Here is a 24,465-nt window from a genome sequence, read left to right on the forward strand (position 1 = left end):
TCATAACTAAACTGCTACAAAGTACACTAAACACCCATAAACTACCTATTAACCCCTAAACAGAGGCCCTCCCGCCTTGCAAACACTATATTAAACTTATTAACCCCTAATCTGCCGCTCCCGACTTCGCCGCCACTAAAAAAATGTATTAACCCCTATTCCGCCGCTCCCCAACATCGTCACCACTATAATAAACTTATTAACCCCTAAACTGCCGCCCACCTGCATCGCAAACACTATTTAAATATATTTAACCCCTAATCTGCCCTCCGCCCACATCGCCCCCACTATACTAAAGTTATTAAACCCTACACCGCCGCCACTATAATAAACCTATTAACCCCTAAACTGAAAGCCCCCACAACGAAATATACTAAAGTAAACTATTTACCCCTAAACTGAAAGCCCCCACATCGCAATAAATTAATTTAAACTAGTAACCCCTAAACCTAACGCCCCCTCTAACTTTATAAAAAAATTAAAATTTCCCTATCTTTAATTAAATTTAAATTTACCTGTCAAAATAAAAAAAAAAATAAGTTTAAACTAACAATTAAACTAATATAATTATTAAACTAAAATTAAACTACCAATTAAATAAACTAAATTACACATTACAAAAATCCTAACATTACTATAAAAATTGCAAAGTATTTAATTACAAAAAAAAAAAAAAAAAACTAAATTACAAAAAAATAACAAACACTAAATTACGGAAAATAACAAACGAAATTATCAAAAATAAAAAAGAATTACACCTAATCTAATAGCCCTAAAAAAAAAAAAAAGCCCACCCAAAATAAAAAAACCCTAGCCTACAATAAACTACCAATGGCCCTTAAAATGGCCTTTTGTGGGGTATTGCCCCAAAGATATTAGCTCTTTAACCTCTAAAAAAAAATACAATGACCCCCCCAACAGTAAAACCCACCACCCAACCATACCCCCCAAAATAAAAAACTTAAATCTAAAAAACCTAAGCTACCCATTGCCCACTCTTTTGCTGCCCAAATCTAAAAATAAAATCCTACCAAAAAACCCTTAAAAAAAACCTAACACTAACCCCCGACGATCCACTTACAGTTTTTGAAGTCCCGCTTGAACGCTCTTCATCCCGGCAGAGAAGTCCTCATCCAGGCGGCGAGAAGTCTTCATCCAGGTGGCCTCTTCAATCTTCATCCCGGCGGCGAAGTCCTCATCCAAGCAAAGAGAAGTCTTCATCCGAGCGGCCTCTTCAATCTTCATCCAGACGGCATCTTCTATCTTGATCCCCGCGGCGTGGAGCGGGTCCATCCTGAAGACATCCGGCGCGGAGCATCGTCTTCATATGGTCGCCGTCGTAGCCTGAATCTTCAATGCAAGGTACGCGATTCAAGATGGTGTCCCTTGCATTCCTGTTGGCTGAAAAATTTGAATCAGCCAATAGAATGAGAGCTGCTAAAATCCTATTGGCTGTTCAAATCAGTCTACCTGTGAAATAAAAATAGAACCTAAGCTAGCTACAATATAACTATTAGGTAAGTAGTTTTAAATAGGAATTATTTAGTAAATAATTGTAAATATAATTTAGCTCTATTTTAATTATGTTAAATTTCGGGTTAGGTTTAGGGGTAGGTGTAGGTGTTAATAGTTTAATTTAGGTTGTTGCGATGTGGGGGGCTAGCTGTTTAGGGGTTAATAGGTTTATTTAGTGGTAGTGATGTGGGAGGCCAGAGGTTTAGGGGTTAATAACTTTTAGTTGTGATATCGGGGAGCTGCGGAATAGGGGTTAATAATGTTCATATAGTGGCAGCGATGTAGGGGTGCGGCGGAATAGGGGTTAATAACTTTAGTATAGTGGCAGCGATATCAGGAGCGGCAGATTAGGGGTTAATAACTTTTTATTTAGGTGGCAGCGATATCGGGAGCGGCAGATTAGGGGTTAATAACATTATGTAGGTGCCGGCGATGTCGGTGGGGGGCAGATTAGGGGTGTATAGATGTAGGGTTTATGTTAGGGTGTTAGGTTTAAATGTTACTTTTTTTTCCCCATAGACATTAATGCGGCTGCGTTACGGAACTTTTCTTTTCGCGGTCGCAGGACTTTTTTCTGACCCGCTCTCCCCATTGATGTCTATTGGGAAAGCATGAATGAGCATGTCAGAACAGCGTTTGTTTTTGGTGCGGTATGGAGCTTAAAAACACCATATTGCCCGCACAAGCCAGGTTTTGTAAAACTTGTAATGGCAGCGCTATAGGGGATTAATAAATGCCACTTTTGTTGCGTTTGTTAATTTCCCTATAGCGCTCAAAACTCATAATCTAGGCGTAAGTAATTTGATGCCCTCATTGATGTTCACTCAGAGTGAAGACACTTTGGGATCTCAGTAAAATGCTGTCACAGAGATTTAGGGCTAAGGATAAAAATGTAACTTTATTATTCACAGCATCTTTCTTTGAGCATACGCTGTCTAAAATATTTTAGTGACACACAATATGCAATTTTATACACAGTCTTAAAGTGATGGTAAATCCTAGCGTTTGTGAAACAAATAATGGAGACTTTCAGTCATGAAGTATTGATCTGTACCAATAATGCACCTTGTAGCCTTTTCCATGTTAATATCTTTGTGCTATTGTAACACATTATATTTATGCCCTCGTTACTTTGTTTATAGGTATTCAGAAATTAGGAGTGGGACCAGAGATGGATATCATGGAATATAGTCAGAAGGAATGGAGAGGGAAAACTACTGTAGCAAAAATAATGAAAGAGGTATGTTACATATAAATCATTTATACAAATGGAAGTTGATTCATATGACCATGAAAAGACTTATTACCGGTATTTCATATAAAGTACCTGAAATAGAAAGGGTTAAATGGTTATTAAACAAATTTATTTTTAACCTTTGCAAAGTTGTGCTCTTTTTGCCACTCCAGATGAGAAGACAGCTGGTGAGCAAATTGGGCTGGCAGCTGTGCTCCACATAAATACTGGATGACCATCAGGTTACTAAGAAAGGATGGTAGGTGGGGGTCACAAAATAGCCTATTCCTAAAACTCTAGCTATGGGCAAGATTATAGCTGGAGCGCAAATCTCCATGCGTTTGCGTTAGGGCAAAAATCCCCATTTTTAGGCGCACAATAAATATCCTTGATATTACAAGCTGGAAGTAAATGCGAACGCGAGAGCACAATCACATTTTACTCACAAGTAAACACCAGAACCTCAGACCTCTGGTTAAGTGACAAAAAGTGTCACAAAACACATAAAAAATACACGTAGCAGTACAGTAACACTCATATTAAAGGGACATACAAACCTACAATTTTGCTTTAATGATTCGTATAGAAAATACAATTTGTAAAAAGTTTCCAATTTACTTCTATTATCAAATTTGCTTCATTCTCTTGCTATTCTTTTTTGAAGAGATATCTAGATAGGTGGCGTGCACACGTCTGGAGCACTACATGACAGGAAATAGTGCTTCCATCTAGTGCTCTTGCTCAGGTATAAGATCATTGCAAAACTGCTGCCATATAGTAATGCAGACACATGCGCTCTCCTGATCTTACCTCCCTGCTTTTCAACAAAGGATACAAAGAAAACAAAGGCAATTTGATAATAGAAGTAAATTGGAAAGTTGTTTCAAATTATATGTTCTATCTGAATCATGAAGGAAATTCTTTGGGTTTTATGTCCCTTTAACATCGATATAAATTGTTATTAAAAAATACTGCACAAAAAAGTTATTAGGGCTCAAAGTTACAAGATGTCAGATGTAAAAAAAAAAAAAAAACGGGTCAAAAGTGCTTTTACATAGGGATTCATTGAAACACATTTATTCTTATTTGTATGTCTATAAATATATATGTATATGTACATTTATATTTATGTATTTGTGTATATATGTACTTCAAAACATATAAATATATACATATATATTTATGTACATATTTATTAATATGTTGTTGTGGGTTTGCGCGAGCTGTGGCTGTTAGTTTTTTGTCATGAAAACGAGGCTGTATTAAAGTCTATGGTGAATTGCGATTATACGATCACAATTGCGCTTTTTGCCCTTTTGAGCTTGAGGAAGCAAACACAAAGTTGTGGTTTTTTTTACTTTTAACTTGTAATATGTGCGCACATTAATGCGAACTTTTAAAAAAAAATAAGCACAAATATTGCAATGATTTTATCCCCTTGGCTGCCTGTAAAAAATCACTTAGACTTTGTAATGTGCTCTTCTTAAGCACTATATCATTACAAATTTTATTGCAAACACTTCTGCCATATGCTCAATACACATGTAGATTCCTGAGGCTACCTCATTATGCTTTCATGGAAAGTGAGTGCCCCGGCCTTTGGTGGTATAAAGGTGCCTTTTGTAAAATAAGTTAGTCTCCCTATAAGCGCAAGCGATGGAGGACTCTGACACGTTAGAGGGTTCTCCCTCCTTAACAAAGTCTCATTCCTGTGTTTATTGTGAGGAGGTTCTGGTAGATCAGCCTGCTCAACTATGTTCCACATGCCTTGATAAAGTTACAACATCTAAATGTAATCGGATGTCTAGTAGTACTGAGCCGCCCACAGGTGCGTTCCCTACATTCATCTCCGATTGCACATGCAGCGCCCCGGGGTCCAACCATTACTCCTTCGGGAGAGATTTGTTGGCCATCAGACTTTGCGGACCAACTGGAATCGGCGGTTTCGAAAGTGATCCATGCCTTACCACGTTCTGCTAAGCGCAAGCGTAGGGTTTATCATAGCGGCCCGGCCCAGAGGTTGTCCTTACCGATGGAAGATCCAGAGGCTCTATACGAGGACGAGGCCCACTCCGACTTTTCGGAGGGGGCCCCTTCTGGATCGGAGTCCGTGTCATCTAAACCTCCGGCAGCAGAGGAGCCTGGTTATAGGTTTAGGATGGAGATTTTGCGCTTTCTTCTATGGCAGGTGCTTGCTACTCTGGAGGTTTCGGAACCTAAGATACCGGAGGAACCTGCGATTCCTAAGCTTGACAAGGTATACGAGGACAGGGTAGTACCTCAGTCTTTCCCGGTTCCCGTTAAGATGACTAATATTATTAAAGTGATGGTAAATTTAGTGCAATTTGGAATTACCAGTGTATTCCTTGTGTCTGTAGCACCTAAATCGCTATGTTTTTTTTATTATTATGTAAAAGGTATGTTTATAAATTTAGATTTTAATTACCGAGTTTTAACAATGTTAGCTCCGCCCCCGGCATTTCTTCCTGGTTTGTTCATGATCCAAGTAGAGAGCGGATCCACCCGCTCTCTACGTCATCATATGAGCATCTCTGTCTACATGGTTAGATTTGGGCATGCGTTCCGTCTATCTGACTGCCATCTAACATGTAGCGCATGTGCTTTGCAAATGTGGGGCGTGTTTGGTTTTTTACAGTCGCCGACTGGCCTGAATTTTGATTGCACGTTAAAAAAACGTGACTTTCAAAATCAATGGCGGCGTTTCTACGGGTGGAGGAATGGAGGGTCAATTGGAGGATTATAAAAGTAAATATTAATAAAAAACTAGCGTATTAAGAGATTTTGATGAATGAAAGTCCATTTTGATTTACTGTAGGACCGCATGTTTGAAACTGTGATTATTTACCATCACTTTAAGAACAAATGGGAGTGATTAGGTTCTTCCTTTTCCCCTTCTTATTCCTTTAAGAAACTGTTCCCTGTTCCTTAAGGTGGATGGGGCTATCTCTATGCTCGCGAAGCGGGCGACCATTGCCCTCGAGGATAGTTCGTCGTTTAAAGAGCCCATGGATAAAAAGCTGGAAAACATGTTGAGAAAGATGTTTCAGCACACAGATTTTATTTTCTCTTGTTAAGTGTAGTCAGTCCACGGGTCATCCATTACTTATTGAATATATCTCTTCCTAACAGGAAGCTGCAAGAGGATCACCCAAGCAGAGCTACTATATAGCTCCTCCCCTCACATGTCATATTCAGTCATTCTCTTGCAGCCTAACTAAAGATAGGTCGCTGTGAGAGGTCTGTGGTGTTTTTTAACTTAGTTTATTTCTTCAATCAAAAGTTTGTTATTTTAAATGGCACCGGAGTGTGCTGTTTGTTCTCAGGCAGCATTAGAAGAAGAATCTGCCTGCGTTTTCTATGATCTTAGCAGACGTAACTAAGATCCACTGGCTGTTCTCATCTGAGGAGTGAGGTAACTTCAGAAAAGGGGAATAGCATGCAGGGCCCCCCTGCAAACGAGGTATGTGCAGTAAATTATTTTTCTGAGGAATGGAATTGACTGAGAAAATACTGCTGATACCAATGTAACGTAAGTTCAGCCTTAAATGCAGTGATAGCGACTGGTATTAGGCTGATGAGTGTGTGTACACTGAATGTATTTTTCTAAGGAATGGAATTGACTCTGAAAATACTGTTAATACTGAAATAATGTATGAGCCTTAACTGCAGTAAAAGCGACTGGTAGCAGGCTTATTAATAACACTTCATAACTTTTCAAATGTATGTTTAAAACGTTTACTGGCATGTTAATCGTTTTTTGTGAGGTACTTGGTGATAAAACTTATTGGGGCATGATTTTTACCACATGGCCATCTTTGTTTTCTGCATAGAAACAGTTATCTGAGCTTCCCCACTGTTGTAATATGAGTGGGAGGGGACTATTTTAGCGCTTTTTTGCGTAGTAAAAATTCAGTCACAATCTGTCTACTTCATCCTCCATGATCCAGATCGTCTCTAGAGAGCTCAGGGGTCTTCAAAATTCATTTTGAGGGAGGTAATCAGTCACAGCAGACCTGTGACAGTGTGTTTTGACTGTGATAAAAACGTTAATTATTAAATTGTTATCCGTTTTTGGGTATTAAGGGGTTAATCATCCATTTGCTGGTGGGTGCAATCCTTTGCTAACTTAATACATTTACTGTGAAAAATTGGTTGCTATAACTATTTTGGTTCATTGTTATTTCAACTGTGACAGCTTTTTGTGCTTCTTAAACGCACAGTAGCGTTTTTTATATTGCTTGTAAATTTATTTAGAAAAGTATTTCCAAGCTTGCTAGTCTCATTGCTAGTCTGTTTAAACATGTCTGACACAGATGAATCTCTTTGTTTACTATGTTTAAAGGCCAATGTGGAGCCCAATAGAAATTTGTGTACTAATTGCATTGATGTTACTTTAAATAAAAGTCAATCTTTACATGTAAAGAAATTATCACCAGACAACGAGGGGGAAGTTATGCCGACTAACTCTCCTCACGTGTCAGTACCTTCGCCTCCCGCTCAGGAGGTGCGTGATTTTGTGGCGCCAAGTACATCAGGGAGGCCCTTACAAATCACTTTGCAAGACATGGCTACTGTTATGACAGAAGTATTATCTAAATTGCCAGAATTAAGAGGCAAGCGCGATAGCTCTGGGTTAAGGACAGAGCGCGCGGATGAGGTGAGAGCCATGTCAGATACTGCGTCACAGTTTGCAGAACATGAAGACGGAGAGCTTCATTCTGTGGGTGACGGATCTGATCCAGGGAGACTGGATTCAGAGATTTCTAATTTAAAATTTAAGCTTGAGAACCTCCGCATATTGCTAGGGGAGGTATTAGCGGCTCTGAATGATTGTAACACGGTTGCAATTCCAGAAAAATTATGTAGGTTGGATAGATACTATGCGGTACCAGTGTGTACTGACGTGTTTCCTATACCTAAAAGGCTTACAGAGATTATTAGCAAGGAGTGGGATAGACCTGGTGTGCCTTTTTCCCCTCCTCCCATATTTAGGAAAATGTTTCCTATAGACGCCACCACACGAGACTTATGGCAGACGGTCCCTAAGGTGGAGGGAGCAGTTTCTACTTTAGCTAAGCGTACCACTATCCCGGTGGAGGATAGTTGTGCCTTTTCAGATCCAATGGATAAGAAATTAGAGGGTTACCTTAAGAAAATGTTTGTTCAACAAGGTTTTATCTTACAGCTCCTTGCATGCATTGCGCCTGTCACTGCTGCGGCGGCATTCTGGTTTGAGTCTCTGGTAGAGGCCATTCGCACAGCTCCATTGGATGAAATTATGAACAAGCTTAAAGCACTTAAGCTAGCTAACGCATTTGTTTCTGATGCCGTCGTACATTTAACCAAACTTACGGCTAAGAACTCCGGATTCGCCATCCAAGCGCGCAGAGCGCTATGGCTTAAATCCTGGTCAGCTGACGTGACTTCTAAATCTAAATTGCTTAATATTCCTTTCAAAGGGCAGACCTTATTCGGGCCCGGCTTGAAAGAAATTATAGCTGACATTACGGGAGGTAAGGGCCATGCTCTACCTCAGGACAGGGCCAAATCAAAGGCCAAACAGTCTAATTTTCATTCCTTTCGTAACTTCAAGGCAGGAGCAGCATCAACTTCCTCCGCTCCAAAACAGGAAGGAGCTGTTGCTCATTACAGGCAGGGCTGGGAAGTTAACCAGTCCTTGAACAAGGGCAAGCAGGCCAAGAAACCTGCTGCTGCCCCTAAGACAGCATGAAGAGAGGGCCCCCTATCCGGAAAAGGATCTAGTGGGGGGCAGACTTTCTCTCTTCGCCCAGGCTTGGGCAAGAGATGTCCAGGACCCCTGGGCGTTGGAGATCATATCTCAGGGATATCTCCTGGACTTCAAAACTTCTCCTCCACGAGGGAGATTTCATCTTTCAAGGTTATCAGCAAACCAAATAAAGAAAGAGGTGTTTCTACGCTGTGTACAAGACCTCTTACTAATGGGGGTGATCCACCCAGTTCCGCGGACGGAACACGGGCAAGGATTCTATTCAAATCTATTTGTGGTTCCCAAGAAAGAGGGAACCTTCAGACCAATCTTGGACTTAAAAATCCTAAACAAATTCCTAAGAGTTCCATCATTCAAAATGGAAACTATTCGAACCATCCTTCCCATGATCCAAGAGGGTCAGTACATGACCACAGTGGACTTAAAGGATGCCTACCTTCACATACCGATTCACAAGGATCATTATCGGTACCTAAGATTTGCTTTCCTAGACAGGCATTACCAGTTTGTAGCTCTTCCCTTCGGATTAGCTACGGCTCCAAGAATCTTTACAAAAGTTCTGGGCTCACTTCTGGCGGTACTAAGACCGCGAGGCATAGCGGTGACTCCGTACCTAGATGACATTCTGATACAAGTGTCAAGTTTTCAAACTGCCAAATCTCATACAGAGATAGTTCTGGCATTTCTGAGGTCGCATGGGTGGAAGGTGAACATGGAAAAGAGTTCTCTATTACCACTTACAAGGGTTCCCTTTCTAGGGACTCTTATAGATTCTGTAGAGATGAAAATTTACCTGACAGAGGCCAGGTTATCAAAACTTCTAAATGCTTGCCGTGTCCTTCATTCCATTCCACACCCGTCAGTAGCTCAGTGCATGGAAGTAATCGGCTTAATGGTAGCGGCAATGGACATAGTACCATTTGCGCGCCTGCATCTCAGACCGCTGCAATTGTGCATGCTAAGTCAGTGGAACGGGGATTACTCAGATTTGTCCCCCCTACTAAATCTGGATCAAGAGACCAGAGATTCTCTTCTATGGTGGCTTTCTCGGCCACATCTGTCCAAGGGGATGACCTTTCGCAGGCCAGATTGGACGATTGTAACAACAGACACCAGTCTTCTAGGCTGGGGCGCAGTCTGGAACTCCCTGAAGGCTCAGGGATTATGGACTCAGGAGGAGAAACTCCTCCCAATAAATATTCTGGAATTAAGAGCAATATTCAATGCTCTCCTAGCTTGGCCTCAGTTAGCAACTCTGAGGTTCATCAGATTTCAGTCGGACAACATCACGACTGTGGCTTACATCAACCATCAAGGGGGAACCAGAAGTTCCCTAGCGATGTTGGAAGTCTCAAAGATAATTCGCTGGGCAGAGTTTCACTCTTGCCACCTGTCAGCGATTTACATCCCAGGCGTGGAGAACTGGGAGGCGGATTTTCTAAGTCGCCAGACTTTTCATCCGGGGGAGTGGGAACTTCATCCGGAGGTCTTTGCTCAACTGATTCATCGTTGGGGCAAACCAGATCTGGATCTCATGGCGTCTCGCCAGAACGCCAAGCTTCCTTATTACGGATCCAGGTCCAGGGACCCGGGAGCGGTGCTGATAGATGCTATGACAATGTGTTTCCACCATTTCCGATGCTTCCTCGTTTGATTGCCAAGATCAAACAGGAGAGAGCTTCGCTGATTCTGATAGCGCCTGCGTGGCCACGCAGGACCTGGTATGCAGACCTAGTGGACATGTCGTCCTGTCCACGTGGTCTCTGCCTCTGAGACAGGACCTTCTAATTCAGGGTCCTTTCAACCATCCAAATCTAATTTCTCTGAGGCTGACTGCATGGAGATTGAACGCTTGATTCTATCAAAGCGTGGCTTCTCGGAGTCGGTTATTGATACCTTAATACAGGCTAGGAAGCCTGTTACCAGAAAAATTTACCATAAGATATGGCGTAAATATTTATATTGGTGCGAATCCAAGTGTTACTCATGGAGTAAGGTTAGGATTCCTAGGATATTGTCCTTTCTACAAGAGGGTTTAGAAAAGGGCTTATCTGCTAGTTCGTTAAAGGGACAGATTTCTGCTCTGTCTATTCTTCTACACAAACGTCTGGCTGAAGTTCCAGACGTTCAGGCTTTTTGTCAGGCTTTAGCTAGGATTAAGCCTGTGTTTAAGACTGTTGCTCCGCCGTGGAGCTTAAACTTAGTTCTTAACGTTCTTCAAGGCGTTCCGTTTGAACCCCTTCATTCCATTGATATCAAGCTGTTATCCTGGAAGGTTCTGTTTTTGATGGCTATTTCCTCGGCTCGAAGAGTCTCTGAGTTATCTGCCTTACATTGTGATTCTCCTTATCTGATTTTTCATTCAGACAAGGTAGTTCTGCGTACTAAACCTGGGTTCTTACCTAAGGTAGTTACTAACAGGAATATCAATCAAGAGATTGTTGTTCCATCACTGTGTCCTAACCCTTCTTCAAAGAAGGAACGTCTCTTGCATAATCTGGACGTAGTCCGTGCCCTGAAGTTCTATTTGCAGGCAACTAAAAATTTTCGTCAAACTTCTTCCCTGTTTGTCGTTTACTCTGGACAGAGAAGAGGTCAAAAGGCTTCGGCTACCTCTCTCTCTTTTTGGCTTCGTAACATAATACGTTTAGCCTATGAGACTGCTGGACAGCAGCCTCCTGAAAGGATTACAGCTCATTCTACTAGAGCTGTGGCTTCCACCTGGGCCTTTAAAAATGAGGCCTCTGTTGAACAGATTTGCAAGGCTGCAACTTGGTCTTCACTTCACACTTTTTCAAAATTTTACAAATTTGACACTTTTGCTTCTTCGGAGGCTATTTTTGGGAGAAAGGTACTTCAGGCAGTGGTTCCTTCTGTTTAATGTTCCTGCCTTGTCCCTCCCTTCATCCGTGTACTTTAGCTTTGGTATTGGTATTCCATAAGTAATGGATGACCCGTGGACTGACTACACTTAACAAGAGAAAACATAATTTATGCTTACCTGATAAATTTATTTCTCTTGTAGTGTAGTCAGTCCACGGCCCGCCCTGTCTTTAAGGCAGATCTAAATTTTAATTAAACTCCAGTCACCACTGCACCCTATGGTTTCTCCTTTCTCGTCTGGTTTTGGTCGAATGACTGAATATGACATGTGAGGGGAGGAGCTATATATCAGCTCTGTTTGGGTGATCCTCTTGCAGCTTCCTGTTAGGAAGAGATATATTCAATAAGTAATGGATGACCCATGGACTGACTACACTACAAGAGAAATAAATTTATCAGGTAAGCATAAATTATGTTTTTTAGCCGGCAGCGGCGGTCGCTGGAGCCGCGACATATTGATGTGAATCCCTGTGTGAAATGGTCGAGGAGGAGACGTCTATTGACGAGATATAGGAGAAGATTAAGGCGCTGAAGGTCGCCAATTCTTTCATCTGTGATGCCAATATGCAAATTATTCGCCTGAATGATAAGGTGTCAGGTTTTTCTGTTTTAGCGCGCAGGGCTCAGTGGCTAAAATCTTGGTCTGCGGACATGACCTCTAAGTCAAGGCTGTTGTCCCTGCCTTTTCAAGGAAAGATCCTGTTTGGTCCAGGATTGGATTCGATCATATCCACGGTTACGGGAGGCAAGGGAGCTTTCCTACTGCAGGATAAGAAGGCTAAGCCTAAGGGATCTACTTTTTGTCCCTTTCGTGCGGACAAGGCCCAGCGCCAGCAACCCATTGCGAAAGCGGACCAGTCCAAGGGATCTTGGAAGCCGGCTCAATCTTAGAACAAGTCTAAGAAGAGCAAAAAGCCTGCAGAGACCAAATCGTCATGAAGGGGCAGCCCCCGACCGGTCTCCGGATTACGTAGGGGGCAGATTAGCTCAATTCTCAGACGCATGGTTGCAGGACCTTCAGGATCCTTGGCTTCTAGAAGTTGTCTCCCAGGGTTACAGGATAGGGTTCAGATCCCATTCACCGGAGGGCAGATTCCTCCTGTCAAACTTGTCTTCAAGACCAGAGAAGAGCGAGGCCTTTCTAGAGTGTGTGAGAGATCTCGCCTCTCTCGGGGTTATCTTATCTGTACCCCTAGCAGAAAGTGGCTAGGGTACGAATCCAACCTTTTTGTGGTTCCAAAGAAGGAGGGCACGTTCCTGCCCGATTCTGGACCTAAAGTGTTTAAACAAGTTTCTGAGTGTTCATTCGTTCAAAATGGAAACAATCAGATCTATTCTGCCCCTAGTTCAAGAGGGACAGTTCATGACAACTGTAGACTTGAAGGACGCTTATCTTCATGTGCCAATTAACAGGGACCACTTCAGGTTCCTAAGATTTGCCTTTCTGGACCAACACTTCCAGTTTGTGGCCCTTCCCTTTGGTCTGGCGATAGCCCCGAGAGTCTTCACGAAGGTTCTGGGGGCGCTGCTTGCATTGCGGTGGCACCTTACCTGGACAACATCCTAGTTCAGGCGCCGTCATTCAGCCTTGCAGAGGATCATTTGAGGGCTCTTCTTCTTCTGCTCCAATCTCACGGTTGGAAGATCAACTCAGGAAAGAGTTCCCTGGTTCCCAGCAATGGGTGGAGTTCCTCTGTATGATAATAGACTTCTATGTCCATGAAAATATTTCTCACAGATCAGCGGCGCTGGAAACTTGCGGCCACCTATCTTGCCCTTCAGTCCTCCACAAGCCCGTTGGTGGCTCAATGTATGGAGGTGATAGGTCTCATGGTGTCAAGCATAGATGTCATCCCATATCCATGGATGCTTGGACTCGGAACAGCCTCTCTTTGTGGATCTGTCCGGAGCAACTGTCCATGGGGGTCATCCTTCTTCAGACCGTCCTGGGAGATTGTGACCACGGACGCCAGTCTGATAGGATGAGGAGCTGTTTGGGGTGCCAGAATGGCACAAGGAAGGTGGTCCAGGGAGGAGTCTATCCTTCCGATCAACATCCTAGATCTACGAGCAATTTACAATGCTCTAAAGGCAAAGCCTTCTCTGGAGTCGGTCAGTTTCATCAGATTCCAGACCGACAACATTACCTCGGTTTCTTGCATCAACCATCAGGGGGGTACGAGGAGCTTCCTCGCGATGAGGGAGGTGTCTCGGATTCTGGAGTGGGCGGAGTTCCACGGCTGCTCGTTCTCAGCGATTCACATTCCAGGTGGTGCACAACTAGGAAGCGAACTTTCTCAGCAGACAATCCTTCCATCTAGGGGAATGGTATCTTCAGCTCAAGGTGTTTGCTGAGATTTGTCACAGATGGGGAACGCCGGAGATAGATCTCATGGCATCCAGACTCCATTGCAAGCTACCTCGATACGGATCGAGATCCAGGGATCCCCAGGCAGAGCTGATAGATGCCTTAGTGGTTCCTTGGGGATTCAGCCTAGCTTAAATTTTTCTACCACTTCTACCTCGCGTAGTAGCATGCATCAAACAGGAGCGGGCCCCGGCCATTCTGATTGCTCCTTCATGGCCACGGAGGACGTGGTTTGCGGATCTGGTGGGGATGTCATCCTCTCCGCCGTGGAGGTTACCCTGTCTCAGGGATTTGCTGTCATAGGGCCCCTTTCAACATCGAAATCTAGATTCTCTGAGGCTGACTGCGTGGAGATTGAACACCTAGTCTTAGCCAAGAGTAGCTTTTCTGAAAGTGTGATTAATACTCTAATTCAGGCAAGGAAGCCAGTCACTCGTCGCATCTACCATAAGGTGTGGATGACTTACTTGTGCTGGTGTGAGAAGCATGGATATCCTTGGCATAAGGTGAAGGTATCTAGGATTCTGTCCTTTCTCCAAGATGGTTTGGAGAAGGGTCTTGCCGCTAGTTCCTTAAAGGGACAGATTTCGGCATTATCAGTTTTGGTGCATAGGAGACTCGCTGAGCTCCCTTACATCCACTCTTTTGTTCAGGCTCTGGCTAGAATCAGGCCTGTCTTTAGACAGTCGGCTCCTCCTTGGAGCTTAAACTTAGTCCTTAGGGTTTTGCAGAGGGTTCCGTTTGAACCTATGCATTCCATTAACATTAAGATTTTGTCCTGGAAGGTTCTCTTCCTGTTGGCTATTGCATCGGCATGCAGAGTATTTGAACTAGCTGCCTTGCAAAGCGACCCTCCTTATCTGGTGTTTTATGCGGATAAGGCTGTACTTCGCACTGGGTTGGGGTTTCTCCCCAAAGTGGTGTCTAACCGTAGCATCAATCAGGAAATAGTTGTTCCTTCCTTGTGTCCTAACCCTTCTTCTTCAAAGGAGAGGTTACTTCATAACCTGGATGTGGTTCGTGCCTTGAAGTTCTATTTTAAGGCTACTAAGGATTTCAGACAGTCTACATCTCTTTTTGTGGTGTATTCTGGGAAGCGCAAGGGGCAAAGGGCCTCTGCTACTTCTTTGTCTTTTTGGTTTTCGGAGCTTAATTCGCTTAACTTATGAGACAGCGGGACATAAGTCTCCTCAGAGGATCACTGCTCATTCAACTAGAGCTGTGGCTTCGTCTTGGGCCTTCAAGAATGAGGCCTCTATGTAGCAAATTTGTAAGGCGGCTAACTGGTCCTCCTTACACACTTTTACAAAGTTTTACAAATTTGATGTTTTTGCATCTGCGGAAGCTGTTTTTGAGAGAGAGGTTTTGCAGGCTGTGGTGCCCTCAGATTAGGGTCCGCCTTTTACCCTCCCGGTTTCATTCAGTGTCCTCTAGCGCTTGGGTATATGTTCCCAATAGTAATGAATGAAGCCGTGGACTCTCCTCCCCTTTAGATGGAAAACATAAATTATGCATACCTGATAATTTCGTTTCCATCGAGGGGAGGAGAGTCCACGGCTCCCGTCCGTATCTCCGTAGGGCGGACCTTAATTTAATCATATTCTGGCATAATTTATACCCTGATATCTCTCCTACTGTTCCTGGTTCCCTCGGCATGACTGGGGAATGAGGGAAGTGGGGGGAGGTATTTAAGCCTTTGGCTGGGGTGTCTTTGCCTCCTCCTGGTGGCCAGGTTCTTAATTCCCAATAGTAATGAATGAAGCCGTGGACTCTCCTCCCCTCGATGGAAATGAAATTATCAGGTAAGCATAATTTATGTTTTTTATTGTGCACTTGATAATATGTGACATATCTTTATTGATCCTTTACTAATGGAGCTTAATTCATACATATTTTGTTTGTTTAATTATTTAGCAACAGAAGTCAATTTATAATTTGGTAAATCAGTCAATTATTTTAATAAAATAATTTGGCAAAAAAAAGACATTCTTTATAAAATAAATATAAGAAAACATACAATGTGTAAAAAAGGTTAGAAATTGCAACTTAGCCTATCATTGTACCAAGGACCAGTCCTGAGTCTGTCTCCTTGTGCCCAGTACATTATAAAATGTTGTGGGGACCCCTGAATTTTTTTAAGCAACCCTCAGTTTAAAAAACACGGGTCTAGAAACCATTCTATATAATGTTCAAAGAACTGTACTTTAATGCCATCCAGTGGTCATCGCTCATACCACACTTTAAATGTTAGAAGAGGAAGAGAAAAACTAATGGTGAAAACTAAAGCGTAATAACCTTTTCACTTGACACCAATGTTGGTACTGACTGCCCTCCAGACTACAGCACCATATAGACTAATATACTTAAAGGGACAGTATACACCAGAATCTTGTTGTTTTTAAAGAAAGATAATCCCTTAATTACCCATTTCCCAGTTTTGTATAACGAACACAGTTATATTAATATACTTTTTACCTCTGTGATTACCTTGTATCTAAGCATCTTCTGACAGCAACCCTGATCACATGACTTTTTATTTATTATCTATTGAATTGCATTTTAGCCAATTAGTGCTGTGTTGTGCTGACTCTTAAATAACTCCACGGATGTGAGCACAATGTTATCTACATGAACTAGCAGTCTCCTGTTGTGAAAGCTAATAAAAAAGCATGTGACAAGAGGCTGTCTGTAGTGGCTTAGAAACAGGCAGAAATTTAGAAGTTTAAATGTTATAAAGTATATTAATATAACAATGTTGGCTGTGCAAAGCTGGGGAATGGGTAGTAAAGGCGTTATCTAGCTTTTTAAACAATAACAATGTTAGTGTTGACTATGCCTTTAAAATATATCAAACTAAGGTAGCTTTAAACTGCCTTTTCTCAGCAACCACTACTCATCCCCCCCCCCCCCAAAAAAAAGAAATAACATAACACCTACTGAACAAAATCTATTTGCATGCCAAATTTCATAATCATCATCATGATGCAGCTGTTTTTACTGTAAGTGTTGCTATCCCTGTCTCATATATATATATATATATATATATATATATATATATATATATAGTAAAGTCCAGCACCAATTCACCTTAGGTTTATGGGTGCAAGCAGCCTCTGTCTCACCTCAAACAGATAATAATATCAAACGTAGAAATGGCTGCATGTTTCAGGCGATGTTTCGGGCTTCTGCCCTTGGCTTGAGAAAGGGCAGAAGGCCGAAACGTCGCCTGTATTTCACTGCTTGTAATAAAAAATCTTTAAAAGAAATTGGAGTGCTGCAGCCATTTCTACGTTTAAGATATATATATATATATATATATATATATATATATATATATATATATATATATATAAAATGTGTGTTTTTAACCCCTTAATAAGGAAATATCACTTTTGTTAACACTTTCATACATATAAACAAGAAATACATAATAAAAATACATTTACTGTACCAATAGTTACACCAAAAAGAAAGAAGGAAGTGTCTAACACTGTTTTGTACATAATATTATACAAGAAAGTCCATAATAAAATGAAAAATTCTCTAGTTAGACAAAAGTGGTAACTGAAGTGTTGCAGGATTCTTCATGGGCCCACTTCTCTTTTATCTGTTTAGTAATGCTTTTGAAAGGAACATTGAAACGCAAGTGTCAGTGTTTACAGATGATACAAAATTAAAGGGACATGAAAACAAAAAAAATGTTCTTTCATGATTCAGAGACAGCAAACAATTTTAAACAACTTTCTGATGTATTTATATTGTCAAATGTGTTCATTCTCTCTGTATCCTTTGTTGAAAGAGCACCAATGCACTACTGGGAGCTAGCTGAACACATTGGGTGAGAAAATTACAAGAGGCTTATATGTGCAGCCACCAATCAGCAGCTAGCTCCCAGTAGTTCACTGCTGCTCCTGAGCCTACCTATTTATGCTTGTCAACAAAGGACACCACAAGAATAAAGCAAATTAAATATTAAAAAGTAAATTGGAAAACTGTTTAAAATTGCATGCACTGCCTGAATCATGAAATAAATATGTTGACTTTAATGTACTTTTTAAAGAATCTGAAAAATACAGTAGATTTGTACAATCAACAATTACAAAGACAATGCAATAGCACTTAGACTGAACAAATGAGTAGTAGATTTTAAAAGTTACAAAAAAGAATGTGTGCCAAGCAGATATATCAGACTCCTAACTAATCCTAAAACCCCCTTATTAGGATATGAAAAATGAAACAGACTATCAAATATAAGTCTTGAGAAAGGCCCCATTTAAGGGCCGAAACGCGTTGACACATTGGTAAGCCTTATTTTAATATTTGCACATTGTATTAGTGTTATTGCACTATTGTTATATTTGTTCACAGATTACCTATGGGGTTTGATGGATCTACTATAGAGGACACATACTAGAAGATTGGTTACACTCTGCATTTGTGGATAGCCCCAAGGCAGAACATGCAGTAATCTGAGATGTCATTGCAGAAAATGCAGCATGTCTGCAGAAAGAATAGGACACATGTAGAAACTCTTAGCACTTTCACTTTACAGCACTGCTCCACATTAGACAGTTCACTTTAAACAGAGCTTTGCTCTTTCTGCACTGTGTTAGTTTTCTTTAACAGTGCGTCCAGAGCAAAGTGCTGTTTAAAGAGAACAGTCAAATATGGAGCAGTGCTGCAAAGCAGCAATACATTTTATTGTTGACTGTCTCTCAGGGAGTCTTTCAACTCTTCCCTCTTACCCTTTCCTAACCTACAAAGCTGTGACTTCGGAATGTACCTTTTTTATTACTACATTTCTACCTTGTGATGTTAGACTAAAAGAAAAATAAATAAAAAAATGTATTTGAGAGAACACATTGCACTTGAGCTGGTACTTTAGTGTAACTGCCTATTTTAAAATTGAATTTTATTTGAAAATGACCTGCAGAGAAATTCTCAAAAAAAATCTCATTGCAGAAAGTGAAGAAAAGTTCTGCCTCTGGGGTGGATAGTATATGTACTAAGCCCTTTTAACTGTTTCACAGCAGACTGTCTATTGGACTTTTTCACAGTTTCTGCTTTCTTTGTGAATATTCTGATATAATATATTTTTTATTTTTTGCTATCCTTTGCTATTTTTTTATATATATTTTTGGATAATTTTTGATACTTTATTTCTCTTGTTAAGTGTATCCAGTCCACGGATCATCCATTACTTATGGAATATATTCTCCTTCCCAACAGGAAGCTGCAAGAGTCCACACACAGCAAAGCTGCTATATAGCTCCTCCCCTAACTGCCATATTCAGTCATTCTCTTGCAAGCCTCAACATAGATAGGAGGTTGTGAGAGTCTGTGGTGCTTTCTACTTAGTTTATTCTTCAATCAAAAGTTTGTTATTTTTAAATGGCACCGGAGTGTGCTGTTTATCTCAGGCAGTATTTGGAAGAAGAATCTGCCTGCGTTTTTCTATGATCTTAGCAGACGTAACTAAGATCCATTTGCTGTTCTCACACATTCTGAGGAGTGAGGTACTTCAGAGGGGGAATGGCGTGCAGGTTTTCCTGCAGATAAGGTATGTGCAGTAAAATATTTTTCTAGGAATGGAATTGACTAAGAAAATACTGCTGATACCGAAGTAATGTAAGTAAAGCCTTAAATGCAGCGATAGCGACTGGTATCAGGCTTATTAATAGAGATACATACTCTTATAAAAATGTGTTTTAAAACGTTTGCTGGCATGTTTAATCGTTTTTTAACGTACATTGGTGATAACACTGTAATGTTGGTATAGCCTTAAATGCAGTAAAAGCGACTGGTATCAGGCTTATTAATAGAGATACATACTCTTGTAAAAATGTGTTTTAAAACGTTTGCTGGCATGTTTAATCGTTTTTTAACATATGTTTGGTGATAAAACTTATTGGGGCCTAAGTTTTTTCCACATGGCTGGCTTAAATTTTGCATAGAAACAGTTAACTGAAGCTTCCCACTGTTGGCTGTGGCAGTTTGTTGTGTCTGTTTTTAAAAACGTCTATGTCGGTTTTTTTTTTTTATCTGTTTTTTGCATTAAGGGGTTAATCATCCATTTGCAAGTGGGTGCAATGCTCTGTTACCTTATTACATGTACTGTAAAAATTTCGTTTGTTTTACTGCCTTTTTTTTTTTCACTGTTTTTCAAATTTTGACAAAATTTGTTTCTCTTAAGGGCACAGTAACGGTTTATATATTTGCTTGTTAACTTGATTTAAAGTGTTTTCCAAGCTTACTAGTCTCATTATTAGTCTGTTCTAACATGTCTAACATAGAGGAAGCTCTGTGTTCATTATGTTTTAAAGCCATGGTGGAACCCCATCTTAGAATGTGTACCAGATGTACTGATTTCATGTTAAACAATAAAGATCATTTTTTGTCTTTAAAAACATTATCACCAGAGGATTCTGTCGTGGGGGTAGTTATGCCGACTAACTCTCCCCACGTGTCAGACCTTTTGACTCCCGCTTTAGGGACTCACGCTCAAATGGCGCCAAGTACATCAAGGGCACCCATAGCGTTTCTTTTACCAGGGGATTCTGTCGAGGGGAAAGTTATGCCGACTAACTCTCCCCACGTTTCAGACCCTTCGACTCCCGCTTCAGGGACTCACGCTCAAATGGCGCCAAGTACATCAAGGGCGCCCATAGCATTTATTTTACAAGACATGGCAAAGGTGGTGAATAATATTCTGGCAGCAGTATTAGTCAGACTACCTGAAATTAAAGGAAAGCAGTTAGCTCTGGGGGTAGATACAGAGCATACAGACGCTTTAAGAACCATGTATGATACTACCTCACAATATGCTTAGTCTGTGGGTGATTTTTTTTTGACTCAGGGAAGATGATTTAACCTGATTCTGATATTTCTACATTTAAAATTTATGCTTGAGAACCTCCACTTTTTGCTCAGGGAGGCTTTGGCTGCTCTGAATGAATGTGTACAATCGCAGGGCCAGAGAAATTGTGTAGACTGGATAAATAATATGCAGTGCCGGGGTGTACTGATGTTTTTCCAATACCTAAAGAGGTTTACTAATTTTTTTTTTTTTAATAAGGAATGGGATAGACCAGGTGTGCCGTTCTCTTCCCCTCCTATTTTTTAGAAGAATGTTTTCTAATAGTTACCACCACACGGGACTTCTGGCAGACAGTTCCTAAGGTGGAGAGAAGAGTTTCTACTCTAGCTAAGCGTACCACTACCTCTGACGAGGACAGTTGTGCTTTTTAGATCCAATGGATAAAAAATGTTTATTCAACAGGGTTTTATCCTGCAGCCCCTTGCATACATTGCTTCTGTCACTGCTGCTGCAGCGTTCTGGGTTGAGTCTCTTGATGAGGCTTTACAGTTAAGCGACTCCATTGGATGAATATATTTGACAAGCTTATGCTAGCCAATTCCTTTGTTTTCTGATGCCTTGTTCATTTGACTAGACTAACAGCTAAGAATTCTGTTTTTTTTTACTATACTGGCGCGCAGAGCGCTATGGCTTATATCATGGTCAGCTGTCGTGACTTTAATAAATAAGCTACTTAACTTCCCTTCAAGGGGCAGACCCTATTCGGGCCTGGTTTGAAGGAGATTATTGCTTATATCACTGGAGGAAAAGGTCATGCCCTTCCTCAGGATAGGTCCAAATCAAGGGCCAAAAAAAAAAAAAAAAAGTCTAATTTTCGTGCCTTTTAAAAACTTCAGGGCAGGTGTGGCATCCTCTTCCTCTAAGGCAAAACAAGAGGGAATTTTTGCTCAGTCCAAGGCGGTCTGGAGACAATCGGACCTGGAACAAAGATAAGCAGGCCAAGGAGCCTGCTGCTGCCTCTAAGACAGCATGTAGAACGGCTCCCTATCCGGTAACGGATCCTATAGGGGGCAGACTTTCATTCTTCGCCCAGGCGTGGGCAAGAGATGCCCAGGATCCCTAGGCATTGTAATTTATATCCCAGAGATATCTTCTGGATTTCAAAGATTCCCCCCCAAAAAAAGGGGAGATTTCGCCTTTCACAATTATCTGCAAACCAGATAAAGAAGGAGGCATTCTTACATTGTGTACGAGATCCATCCAGTTCCAAGAGAGGAACAGGGACAGAGTTTTTACTCAAATCTGTTTGTGGTTCCCAAGGAGAGGGAACCTTCAGACCTATTTTGGATCTAAAGATCTTAAACAAATTCCTCAGAATTCCGTCATTTAAGATGGAAACTATTCGTACCATCTTAACTATGATCCAGGAGAGTCAATAGAGGACTACAATGGATTTGAAGGATGCTTATCCTCACATTGTGATGCATAAAGATCACCATCGTTTTTCAGGTTTGCCTTTCTAGACAGGCATTACCAGTTTGTAGCTCTTTCCTTTGGGATATCTACAGCCCCAAGAATCTTTATGGAGGTTCTGGGGTCGCTTTGGCGGTCCTTAGACCGCGGGGCATAGAAGTGGCCCCTTATTTAGACGACATCCTGATACAGGCGTCAAACATCCAAATTGCCCAGTCTCATACGGACGTAGTACTGGCATTTCTGAGATCACATGGGTGGAAAGTGAACAAGGAAAGAGTTCTCTATCCCCAATCTCAAGGGTTTCCCTCCTAGGGACTCTGATAGATTCTGTAGAAATGAAAATTTACCTGACAGAGTCCAGGTTGTCAAAAGTTTCTAAATTTCTGCCGTGTTTTTTCATCCCATCCGCGCCCTTCGGTGGCTCAGTACATGAATGAAATCGGCTTAATTGTAGCGGCAAGGGACATAGTACCGTTTGCACGTCTACATTTCAGACCGCTGCAACTATGCATGCTCAGTCAGAGGAACGGGGATTACTCAGATTTGTCCCCCTGTTAAACCTGGACCAAGAGACCAGAGATTCTCTTCTCTGGTGACTATGTCGGGTCCATCTGTCCAAGGGTATGACCTTCCGCAGGTCAGATGGGACAATTGTTACAATAGATGCCAGCCTTTTAGGTTGGGATGCAGTCTGGAATTCCCTGAAGGCTCAGGGATAGTGGACTTAGGAGGAGACCCTCCTTCTAATAAATATTCTGGAACTGGGAGTGATATTCCATGCTCTTCAGACTTGGCCTCAGTTAGCAACTCTGAGGTACATCATACTCAGTCGGACAATATACACGACTGTGGCTTACATCAGCCATCAAGGGGGAACAGAAGTTCCCTAGCGATGTTAGAAGTCTTACAATAATTCACTGGACAGAGACTCACTCTTGTCTATCAGCTATCCATATCCCAGGTGTTGAGAACTGGGAGGTGGATTTTCTAAGTCGTCAGACTTTTCTTCCGGGGGAGTGGGATTTCCTCCGGAGGTCAAGACCAAGCAGGAGAGGGCTTTGGTGTTTTTGACAGCGCCTGCGTAGCCACGCAGGACCTGGTATGCAGATCTGGTGGACATGTCATCCTTTCCATCACGGTCTCTGCTTCTGAGACAGGTCCCTCTACCTCAGGGTCCTTTCAACCATCTAAATAGAATCAATCTGAGATGGACTGCCTGGAGACTGAACGCTTGATGTTATCAAAGCATGGCTTCTCCGAGTCAGTCATTGATACCTTAATACAGACATGAAAGCCTGTCTCTAGGAAAATTGAACATAGATATGGTGTAAATATCTGATTGTTATGAATCCAAGGGTTACTCATGGAGTAAAGTCTGGATTCCCAGGATATTATCTTTTCTCCAAGATGTTTTTGAGAAAAGGGTTGTCAGCTAATTCCTTAAAAGGGGACAGATTTTTACTCTGTCTATTTTTTTTGCACAAGCGTCTGGCAGGTATTCTAGACGTTCAGGCATTTGGTCAGGCTTTGGTTAGATCCAAGCCTGTGTTTAAAACTGTTGCTCCGCCATGGAGCTTAAACCTGATTCTTAAGGTTCTTCAAGAAGTTCCGTTTGAACCTTTTTTGTTCCATAGATATCAATCTTTATCTTGGAAAGTTCCTTTTGGGTAGCTAATTCCTCGACTCGTAGAGTCTCCAAGTTATCTGTGTTACAATGTGATTCTCCTTATCTGGTCCTTCGTACGGATAAGGTAGTCCTGCGTACCAACCTGGTTTTTTTTTTTTTTTTTTTTCCTAAGGTGGTATCTAACAAGTACATCACTCAAGAGATAGTTGTTCCATGCTTGTATCCTAATCCTTCCTCAAAGAAGGAACGTCTATTACACAATATTGGACGTGGTTTGTGCTTTAAAGTTTTACTTACAAGCTACTACAGTTTTCATCAAACGTTCACCTTGTTTGTTGTCTATTCTGGACAGAGGAGAGGTCAAAAGACTTCAGCAGCCTCTCTGTCTTTTTGGTTAAAAAGCATAATTCATTTAGCTTATGAGACTGCTGGACAGCAGCCTCCTGAAGGGATTACAGCTCATTCTACTAGAGCTGTGGTTTTCACTTGGCCTTTTTTAAATGTGGCTTCTGTTGAACAGATTTACAAGACGGAGTCTTGGTCTGCGCTTCATACTTTTCAAATTTAACAAATTTGATACCTTGCTTCTTCGGAGGCTATTTTTGGGAGAAAGGGTTTTTTACAGGCAGTGGTAACTTCCGTTTAAGTAACTGCCTTGTCCCTCCCATCATCCGTGTACTTTAGCTTTGGTATTGGTATTCCATAAGTAATGGATGATCCGTGGACTGGATACACTTAACAAGAGAAAACATAATTTATTTTTACCTGATAAATT

The 24,465-nt window shown here is 41.4% G+C and overlaps 1 protein-coding gene across 2 annotated transcripts in view; it reads left to right on the forward strand.

The window, feature by feature from the left end:
- OTULIN (OTU deubiquitinase with linear linkage specificity) overlaps window positions 1–24,465 on the forward strand; it is a 301,396-nt gene that overhangs the window by 84,818 nt on the left and 192,113 nt on the right. For both annotated transcript variants that reach the window (XM_053714574.1, XM_053714573.1), the window contains exon 5: window positions 2,658–2,755. In XM_053714574.1, coding sequence (XP_053570549.1) covers window positions 2,658–2,755 — 98 coding nt within the window. The remainder of the gene's footprint in view (window positions 1–2,657; window positions 2,756–24,465) is intronic.

The sequence above is a fragment of the Bombina bombina genome, chromosome 5 (assembly GCF_027579735.1).
Source record: "Bombina bombina isolate aBomBom1 chromosome 5, aBomBom1.pri, whole genome shotgun sequence".
Lineage (NCBI taxonomy): Eukaryota > Metazoa > Chordata > Amphibia > Anura > Bombinatoridae > Bombina > Bombina bombina.